The sequence below is a fragment of the Equus przewalskii genome, chromosome 9, assembly GCF_037783145.1.
Source record: "Equus przewalskii isolate Varuska chromosome 9, EquPr2, whole genome shotgun sequence".
Classification (NCBI taxonomy): domain Eukaryota; kingdom Metazoa; phylum Chordata; class Mammalia; order Perissodactyla; family Equidae; genus Equus; species Equus przewalskii.
Genome location: NC_091839.1, coordinates 78,306,560 through 78,317,695, shown reverse-complemented (window position 1 = coordinate 78,317,695; position 11,136 = coordinate 78,306,560). Strand labels below are relative to the sequence as shown.

The following is an 11,136-nucleotide window of genomic DNA, read 5'->3' as shown; positions in this document are numbered from 1 at the left end:
CTTCATGGAAATAGAACAAAGAATCCTAAAATTCATATGGGGCAACAAAAGATCCTGAACAGCTAAAGCAATCCTGAGAAAAAAGAACAAGTTGGAGGCATCACAATTGCTGACTTCAAAATATACTGCAAAGCTACAGTAATCAAAACAGTATGGTACTGGCACAACAACAGACACACAGAAAGTCGAACAGAATTGAAAGCCCAGAAATATTACCACACATCTACGGACAGCTAGTGTTCGACAAAGGAACCAAGAGCATATAATGAAGAAAGGAAAGTCTTGTCAATAAACGGTACTGGGAAAACTAGACAGTCAAATGCAGAAGAGTGAAAGTAGACCATTATCTTTCACTATACACAAAAGTTAACTCAAAATCTATTAAAGAACTAAAGCTCAGATGTGAAACCATGCAACTGCTTGAAGAAGATACAGGCAGTGCACTCTTTGACTTTGTTCTTAGAAGGATCTTTTCGAATACCATGTCTACTCCAAGAGAAAGAAAAGAAAAAAATAAACAAATGGAACTTCATCAGATACTGGCCTTGGATTTAGGGCCCATCCAGGCAACAGAGGGTAATCTTATCTCAAGAACCTCAACTTAATTATATCTGTAAAGACTCTCTTCCCAAAGAAGGTCTCGGTCTAGGGGTTAGGAGGTGGACGTATCTTTCTTTTGCTGGGGGGGGGGTGGGGGAATGGGGTGAGGAGAGGAGAGTTACCATTGAACCTAATAGAGAGAGGAACGTGAGCTCCTTTGTGAAGATCAGCAGGTGGTCACCAAGACCAGAGTTTGCATCATCAGTTTTTGGGCACAGAAATTCAATTCTGTATCCCAAATGCACTGGTTAAGCACTGAGTGTCATAATAACCTTATCTATTTACTGCCATGTTTGTTTAATAATTTGCCACATTCAGGCTACTTAATTATAAATCACCTAGGTTAGAAATTTATTCACCTACTTCACTGCTATATTCAAAATAGCTAATGGATGTGCCTTTCCAAATAAAAACATTCTGATTTTTGGAAGTCCCAAGGATTTCAGAGAAGAGGTTGTGGCCTGTAAATTACAAGTCCTGGTTATGACTACGTGAGTGAGAGACTGAGGTGGGCAGAGGTGATAAGCATGAAGAAGAGGATTTCCAGGAACCGAGAGGCAGCTCAGCACAGGGTCAAGAACATGGACTCTGGACCCAGTCTGCCTAGGTTTGAACCCAGCTCTGCCCAATCTCTTATCCTGAGGCCTCAGGATTCTCAGCCATGAAGTCAGGATAACAATAGTTCCTTGTTCATGGGGTTGTTATGATGACTATTGGAGTTAATATTTCTAAAGCACATTTTATAGCAAGTGTTATGTTTTGCGTTTTGTGTCTATTGAGAGTAGAACTGGAGACAGTGGCAGAGTGCTGGGTATTCAAGTTAAAGTGAAGGGGGAGGGAGGACCCCAGGTCAGTGATTGGCAGTCCTGAAGAGGGGCAGAGGTGGTACAACCTGATGGCACTGGGGGTTTTAGGGAGGATGGAGGGAGATGCTGTAACACAACAAGGAGGCACAGGAGGAGGCCCACCTCCTCATCTGCCTGCTGGAAGGCAGAGTTCTCAGGTGAAGGCCAGGAGTCCAGGTATGGAAGCTACACAGAAGGAAACATGTTTCTAAAGTCATTTCTCAGTGTTTATGCACTTTAGTGTTGTCTTGGATCCTAACCCAGTTGTGTCCAAGTGCCAGTCTAGGAATCGGTGCTGGACTGGGCGAAGTTCTCATGGATCAGAGGAAAATGAAAGAAATAAGCACAGTGGGACAAACGTCTCATGATGGGAAGGTTATTCAATTTACAGGACTGTCCTTTATGTTTTAATGATGTCTTTGCTATACATTTGATATTAAAATGTACTTTGCTTTTCTGAAATTATGGCAAAGTACCTAAAGTTGTCATGCTGCTGTTGCTGCTCTTTATCATGTACCTAGTTGGCAAAGTTAATAGTTAGTAATTATCTGTTGTTTTCCCAAGTTGTTTTAACCAATTTTATTATTTCTGAAACCCAAGTTCCTAGGACCCACTGTGGTAACCCACCAGTATTTTAATCACAAAGATGGTATTTTAGCAGCTAAGCCCTTATTAAACCCCTCAAAACAAACAGGGCAGCATCTGGTCAACTCCAAGCATTAAGCACAGCGACGTAATACTGAGTGATAATAGTCCTGACGTGATCCGATGTAAGCAGACATCCAAGAAATCAACCACACGGAGAAAGAGACATGAAATGTCTATGAAGAAAAAAAAAAGGGTTGTCCTGCACTTTTCCGCTTTCTTTTTTGCTACATCATTGAAAGTTATTAGCAGAATCTAGGTCATTTTGAACTTTCATATTGGGGGATGGGCTATGGAGAGCAGCCAGCCCCGTGCTGAGATGCCGCGTAAATCGGAGGCTCCTCCTAAGGGCTCTAAACTTCCTGCATGTGCGTGATCTTCCTGTTGTGCTCATTAGACCATGCTGAGTAAACGCACCTGCATCAGATAAAGGTGAAGATTAGGCAGCAATCCCGTTTCTCAGGGGTTAGGACTCTAACACCTAGGGCAGGATCTGGAGGCAAACTTTGACTGTCTTGCATCATCTAAAGTTTTCAGTCTCATGTCCGCACTTGACAATCAGTTTACAGGTTCTGATCTTCACAGATATTCCTAAAATAAAAGTTAATTAAACAAACCATGTCCCCAGTGACTGAGAGTGTGAGACATTCTTCACTATGTTGGAGTTGGGAGAAAGATGTGTTAATGATTCTCTGAGGTCTCTCCACTGCCCAAACTCAGAAGTTTGTTAATGAGAGAAAGGGGAGAGAAATGTTTTGTACTCTTGTCTTCCTGGATTAGAGGCTAAAGGTAAAGAACACAAAGCAGGGTCAAAGTGCTCAACTGTCACTGAACGGTGGTTGGCTGATAACACACTATCAATATACCTAGTTAGCAGTATAAGCAATTCAAGATATTGCATAACTGTATGCTGCCCGCAGCCACAAAGGGCAAGGAGTGACAAGTAACTTCAAGGCTACTTGGCTATTTAAGCAATCAAAGTTTATTGATAAGGGGAAACAGAATGTGGAGCAATGATAAAGGGGAACAAGAAATTGGTACTTACAACACCCACACCACAATCAGCCGGGGAAGTCCCAATAGTTTGTACAGCGGGTGGGAGTGCCGATTATCCGGGTCTGAGGCAAAGCATCCTTTCCTCAGCGAGACTCCCAATTGTTCTATGCTTGTGACTCCCTTTTATCCTAAGGTTTCTCTAGGTTCTGACTCAGGGTTTCTGACATTTGGATACTTTGAGTTATTTCTTCTTGTTCCCACGGATGGGGTGCTTCTATCTTTTTTGTTCCCATGGATGGGATGTTTCTAAAGTCCAGTCAGGTGCCCATCAGGGTGGCCAACCCAGACAAGGAACATGACGCAGGACATCTTCTTTGTAACTTGTGCCTTAGAGTCAGGGCCAAAGTGGCCATTTTTGACCCCAAGCCCAGACACATTTCTCTGTGTAGGGCCCAGGCACAGTGTCCTTGGAAGCTGGGGAGGTCAATGGACTCTGTACACTGTATCAGTTCTTGTCTTGATTTATCACATAATTCACTTGTGTATAGTAAATATTTCTTAGATATGTGTGTTTACTGCTTATGGAACTCTTTCTGGTGAGAAACAACACGAAATGATGTTTTCTGCGATCACAGCCTCTAAACTTGCTCTAGGAAATCTTCCTTCTTCTTCCCTTTGTTAGATCGCAGGTAGATCTCACATCTGTCTAGTTACTCTGAGTGTTTACAATTTCCATCTCGGTCTACTCCAGCTTAAAACTTCCATCTGTATCTCATTGAGTATCCCTGTGCTCACCGGGTCTAATCTTAAAAAACCTGGTTTTAGGGAAGGGGCCTGTCTGGTTTTTCATTCTTTGTCTAACCCTCATTCCTATTCTATCCCAGAGGGAGAAGGATAGAGTAGAAGAAAAGGAGCAAAATAATTTTATACGAAATTTGGTCTCCGTGTAACCTTTGCTTGGTGGTCATGGCCTCTGTGTAATGAGCATCCCAATAACGTCTGTCTCCGGCGGTACCCATCCGGGTTCTTCAGGCTTCCCTGCAGGAGCCATTCCCAACCCCAAGAGCCTGATGCTTGTGATCAGTGCTGGTTTGACCTCTCCAACATCCCCCTCAAGTCCTGGTGGATGTGTCACAACTTGTCTGAACTGAAAGACCTGCAACAAGGACTGAGCCTGACCAGTTTCCACGCGTCCTCTAGCCTATGTGAAACTCACACATCTTTGCCACCTGAATCAGTGACAGCATAGGCTTGTCTCCCTGCCAGACCATTTTTTCTCCCAGCCATTTCTCTCCTATTCCACTTTCCTCTGCTCAACATGACACAGGGCAGGTCAGCAAGTCAACTGAATAAGCAGATCTAAATGGGAATCAAGCTTGAATCCTCTTGCCAGTATCTTCCTCAGTGGAGTAGTCCCCTGGGCAAAGGGAACTTAGAAGTAAAAGCCTATGATATTTCCCGTCATGGACAGACTCTGAGGAGGAGTTGGAAGAGGCCTACTGGAGTGGCTCACCCACATCAGGGATCTGGACAGTGGACAGACTTCCCCCAAAAGGAGTCACACATGTACCTCATCACAGAGCCTACCTTTGGACGCCTGCCACATTCCAGGCATTGTCCATCAGGACTAGGACACTACCAGGCAGAAGAAAGACTTTTCCTCCATTATTACTCTTCTCCTTATTCCATTCCTGCTCCACCCTGGATGCTGGGTGGGTCCACAAGGAGGAAAGGAGGGTGTAAGGAAGAGTTAAAAAATAGACTTACATCCCTCCTGCTCCAGGTTCCAAAGACCTAGGCCTGGATTGCACTGACTCGGGCAGGAAAGAGGAGAGTGCTAAACTGGTTGTGATTTTAAAGTTTTAATCTGAATTAGAATGGACTTTCATTTGGGATTTTAAATCTTGGAAGTTGGGCAGAAGGCAATGAGACCTGCCAACAGCGTTCCTAAAGATTGGGAAGGGAGAGTCCACAGAGCAGGTGTGCCTGTACGAGTAGAGAAATTAGTGAAACCATTGTGTTTGTACAGCACCAAAAGCAGACTGTCCCATATCTAGAGACATATTTGATGAGCCATGCTTCCCAATCAGACTAGAGCGGAGGATGAAGAAAATGGATGGAGTCCCATTTCTTCATGCTTTTCCTGAATAAAGAATACTTCCAACATCCTATCATATATTTTAAGAGCTCTCGTTCATTTCTTAGAAAGTAAATAATAATTAAACAATCAATTCATAATTTTGAATACGTTCTTAAATTTCCCCTATTTAAGCTTTCATGATCATAAATAACTTTGTGGTTGATGAGGTGCTCTTCAAAATGTGACCACTTGGTTTCTGGGTCAATATTCAGGGTTGATATTTCAAAACACTAAAAACCGTATGGCAAGATGTGGCCAATGACCAGTCAGAAAGGATGCTATTCTGAGAGGCAGAGCAGGCCCCAGAGATGCCCTCCTTGGCCTCGCGTTGATCCTTCAGTTGCTGGATCAGGAGGAGCCCTGGAGTTTGGGAGGAGGATGCGGGGGGAGGTAGCAAGGGGTCGCATGGGGACTCAGGGCAATAGTATTTACCTACCAGTATCTAAACATTTCAACATTTTCGCAATTGGAATGGTTGAAATGTTACATTCCAACTGAATGAAGACCAGCCCTTTCAAGATCACAGAGCACATAGTTTAACATACCTTATTCCTGAAATCTCATTGAAATGCCCCAAAAAGTCCATCTGAATGATAAAGATCAGATGGGATCCAATTGATTGAAAAACTAGAGTAGAGAAAAGCACACCCCAAAATACCCACAATAGAAGGATACTAGAGAGCTAAGCACTGTTCTTTTCAATAGAGCCTGGGAGAAATTCTCAGTCCCAGAGAGAGCAATCAGAAAGCGTGAAAGGAAGAAAATATCAAAAGTAATTGTAGAGAAAGTTTCTTCTGGGTTAAAGATCTGAGGCTTCAAATTCAAAGTGTCTACCAAGTGCAAAGAGGACAAATGAAAGACATACAGGAAACAAATTCAGATAAGGATGAAAAGAAAATCTTCAAAGTTCCTAGAAGAATGGCCAGAGGGAGGTAGATAGCTCAAGAGAAAGGAAAGAACATCGTGCTGGCATCATGCTTCTTACCAGTACACTTGTCCTAGAAGGCAGTGGAGAAATGCTTTGAAGTTTTGAGGGATTTTTTTGAACCAGAATTCTAATTATATGTAGTTGAACCTCTAAATATAATTGAAGTTCTATAAAATCCTTCAAAGCTAGTTGATAAATATCATAAATATGTGAGAGCTGTCCTTACAAATACAGCTTGAGAGAAATCCTGCCTATTATTTTCTTAACATGACCATGCACATTTTATATAAACATTCACATATTTCTATATTTAAAGGAATACACTCTATTTATTCAGTAAACACTTATTGATTATCCATTATTTCCTCGTCCTGTGTAAGGTCCAGCTGGAGGTGTAAAGATGACCAAGAAGGGACATTCTTTCGAGTAGCACAGTTTTATTGGAGAAACAAATATTCACAACAGATCATTAGAAAACAGAAAGTAATGTCATAGACTCAGTGATCATAGGAGTTCCTAAGAAAGGAGGATACACAGAAATTCATCTACAGACTCTACTGTTTTAATCGTTGTATATGGAAAACTAAAAGGAAACCTTATGAAGTCATGTTAAATACACGAGCTTATACATGCATGTTTATACACTGCAGGTGCATAAAATTTGCAAACATAATCATATTGTTATTCATAACGATGGACTAACAATATCCATGGAAAAAAGTTCAGTGAAACTTCTAATCTCAACAGTGCTTAAGAGAGAGGAAGTGATTTGTGTGGAGAAAAGGCGCAAAGGAACCAAGTGAATTAACAGCTGAAAACAAAATCATGATTTTGTCTGCCATGCAAACCAATCCCGCTTAGTAGTTAAGGCGCAGTTATCCGAATGACCCTCCTTTCAGGCTTAGGGTGAAAAAATCTAGTACAACCAAATAGTATTTTAATAATGAAGAAATATGAAGGAGGGGAAAGCTACAGATTAAAATGTTATATCAGAGCATTCAATTACTCCCTCTAATGTCCCCATCTCCCTAAAGAACTTTGTTTATACTTTTCTTTATGATGATTGAACTTTTCCTTTAAAATAATTTGCACAAACATCTTGTGTTTCAAACGGCTTTAACAACTTGAGTTTTCTGTAACTTAGATAAAACTTTATTAGGTTTATGTTGTTTTTATTGTTTTATCCTGTTCCAAATCTCATGTATTGCATACCAGAAGAACTCAATAAATGTTCACTGAAGCAAAGGCTGCAGACTGGTCCCCACACAAACAGCGTATTCACAGAAGAGAATAATGAGGGCAGGAGACTGTGTCTTCATAATGAAAGTTTTCAAGCATTTATAAAAATAGATAGAATGGTACGTTGATCTAGGAAAGGAAGTGGCAAAAGTAGATGATTTGTCTAAAGTATTTGAAAGGCTGCTAAAAAAAAAAGGAAAGACAAGTGTCAATGTATTGAACTAGATGTTAGAAGTACTTACGTGAATCCAGAAGCTTTGTGATATTCACAAGATTACTTAAACACTTTGGTCTTAGCTTCTTTATCTTTAAAATGAGACAATATGTTTATTCTATAGCTTGTGGAACACGATTAGAAAAAAGTCACTATACTGAAACCACTAGAATCAAAATGAATTGATGATATTTAGTGTTAGAACAGAAGAAGTGTGGGAAACTGATGCTAAGCAGTCTAGTCCATCTTAATCATCTGCATCATCTTTAATCATCAAATAAAGACATGAGAGTTCCTCACAAAAACAGCGTGACCAGAAATAATACACTCTCTCAGGACAGGTTTACCAGTTCGAAGCATTTGTATGACAATAGTCAGAAATGATGTCTAATACAGAATGCTGATTTACACCAAGCTAGAAATTAGAGAAAAATAGGAACATTTTTTTGATACCTATTAACTTTTGCACCAAAATATGATAATCTGATTTTAAAATCTTAATATCTGATTGTGACAAAACTGAAGCTAGAATAGAATCAAGTAATTTATTTACATTGTTCTTGGGACAAACAGCATCCACCAGTCTTAGCACCAAGAACAGTTCTCTGAAATGATGGGCTGGGTTTCTTCAATGTGAATTGTATAACTAATTCAGTTTCCCTTTTTTGCTTTGGAACCTAGTTTGTGGGTCATAAGGAAATGCACTGTCCAGCCTTTGTCTTGTCATCATTTTAAGCCCTTCATTTTAGTTTATTTGTTTGAACACTTTCCCTTTTTTGCAGGGGAAGATTTGCTCTGAGCTAAGGTCTGTTGGCAGTCTTCCTCTCTTCTTTGTTTTCTCCCCAAATCCCCAGTACATGGTTGTATATCTAGTTGCAAATCCTTCTAGTTCTTCTATGTGAGCCACCACCACAGCATGGCAAGTGACAGACAGGTGGTGCGATTCTGTGACCAGGAAACAAACCCAGGCCTCCAAAGTGTTGAGGGAGCTGAACTTCAACCACTAGGCAATTAGGGCTGGTTCTCAACACATTTGTTTCCACTGAGGTAACACTGGTTTGTAACATTATATAAATTTCGAGCGTGCATCATTATATTTCGATTTCTGTGTAGACTACATCATGTTCACCAGCCAAAGACTAACTACCCTCCGTCACCATACACACATGCCCAATCACCCCTTTCACATGAAAACATTTTTCATTTAGGCTTTCAAGTGTATCATTGAAAGCTCTTGTAAATAATTTTTGGAACAATGCACAATTTAAGTGAGTCAATTATAAGTTAACTTAAGATAAAGTACAACAATGAATGACATCTTAAAGCCCTTGCTTTAAACATGCTAACTGAACTCTAATGTCACTTTATGAGCAGCCTTACTCGCCAGGAAGAAGCGCACAGACTGAATGAATGAGTAGTCTTATTTATGACACCAATTCTCTTTCCCCTTGTAAATAATTGAATTGATAATGTAGTTAACAAATCTATCTCTTGACTGATTTTCCCTGACTCTGACATCACGTTTTTGCACTTGGAAATCTGAAGCTCAGACGGTGCAGACTCCCTCCTTTGCCCTTGCTGAGCCAGGAGCCACCACCTCTCTAAGTATCTCTTAGCTGCATTTACATTTTAACAGAAAAATATTATAAAGGAATGGAGAGAACATATGGCCAGGGATTAAACTAGTATAAAGTAATAAAAGGCAGGGTTTAGAGAAAAATCAACTAGATCCTTTATATGTATTCTTTTAAACTTCTCAAGAACACTGCAAGGGAGGTGTTATTAACCAAGAAATCCACTGAGGATCAGAGAATTAAGCAGCCCAAGATCACAGTGTGAAATACCAGAGTTGGTATTGCAGTCCAGTTCTTTCTGGCTCCAAGGTGGTGCTGTATCCATTACAGTCAGATTCTGATATTACATTTAGCAAAGAACTTTGAACCTGGTTTAAACATTTGGCTAGGAGTTGAAGCATAATTCAATTGTTTTACATAAAAGAATTTGCACATTTTTTTCTCCCCATTATGCATCCAACGTGAATTTATTTTCAATTTTCCCAATATAAAAGCAGAACCTACTCAGAAAACACATTTATTGTTGAGGAATTCTCTCTCAAGACTTTGCCAGTGACAATGAGTTTGATAGCTTTTCGAAACCAAGGATAAAAGAAAGCATAAATCAAGGGGTTCATTGCTGAGTTATAGTAAGCAACCCAAACCAGTATCTCATACATATACGTGGGCGTGATGAAACCTAGGAAGGCATCGATGACCGAGTCAATGAAGTAGGGCAGCCATGAGATCAGAAACGCTGTCACGGCGAATCCCAGGGTCTTTGCTGCTTTTCTCTCCCTCTTGGCCACTCTGTCTCTGTAGCTGTCTGATGATCCCGAAGTCTTGTTGCTCAGACTTTCAATCTTTCTAGCCTATTGTTTAGCGATGAGGAAAATCTTGGAGTAAAGCATTATCATCACCAGAGTGGGAATCAAAAATAATAGAAAATTGACCAGTACCCAGTTTTGATTCACTGCAATCTGACAGCCTCCCACACAGGTGAGAGCACTGACTAGCTCCTCCAGCCCAGCTTCATTTGCACCTGTGCCAAGAAGGGAAGAAGAAAAAATAACAGACAGGAGCCAGGAGAAGGCAATGCACATGCCAGAGACAGAGGCAGTGAACCTGGTTGGATAGACCAGAGGGTCCGTGACCGCAATGTATCTATCGAGAGAAATAAAACACAAGTGGTAGATGGAGGCATAACAGAATGACCCTTCGAAACAAGAGTGCAACGTACAGTAAGTCCGCCCAAAGTACCAGCAGCTCTCCACGGACCTGACCATACTGAAGGGCATCACAGTGACCCCCACCAGGAAGTCAGCGCAGGCCAGAGAGGCGAGGAGAAAGTTGGCTGGAGAGTGCAGCTGCTGGAAGTGAAGGATGGAAATCATCACCAGGAGGTTTCCGAATACAGCCAGCACAGCTCCGAAGCCGAAGACTGCGTACAGAGCCAGGCGGGGGCCTGGGGAGTAGGGGGTCCTGATGCAGGATCCATTCAGGTTCTCGTAGCAGAGCTGCGCAGCCGCAGGAGAGGCCACTCCCTGCTCGGGAGTCTCTGTTCTGATACCTGGAGAAGCTGTCATCCTCTAGGGCCAACGCTGTCATTCAGGCTTTCAAAGTCCTTAAAAGAAAAAGATATATACAATTTGTCACTAGTTGCCAATACGTTCTGTCCCTATTTCTTTTGTAAGTGCAAATCCTTATTTTCTTGTTTAGAAAGTGATTCATATCCTCATCTCACGAAATAATTCACTTCCGGATGAATAAGCAGTTAAATTGCATCATTACATAAAATGCTATTTATTTAAGTTAAAAAACATATCTTCCTTCACATTACCTAGTTCTTCACATCTGAGAAGCGCTTGTCTTTAAGGAGCTGTTATGCGATGAATGCTTGAGTGCCACAATTTATTAGCGCTCTTTTCCTAATTTATCAGAGTGAAGAAAACACTCTGTACCCTCAGGAAATTAGC

At 41.1% G+C, this 11,136-nt stretch overlaps 1 protein-coding gene across 1 annotated transcript; it reads right to left on the bottom strand.

Annotated features, from left to right (window-relative positions):
• Window positions 1–9,681: 9,681 nt before the first annotated feature.
• On the bottom strand, window positions 9,682–10,746 carry LOC103541599 (trace amine-associated receptor 7a-like). Its single transcript, XM_008508436.2, is given in 1 exon segment — window positions 9,682–10,746. A coding segment is annotated over 1 exon segment (1,065 nt).
• Window positions 10,747–11,136: the final 390 nt, after the last annotated feature.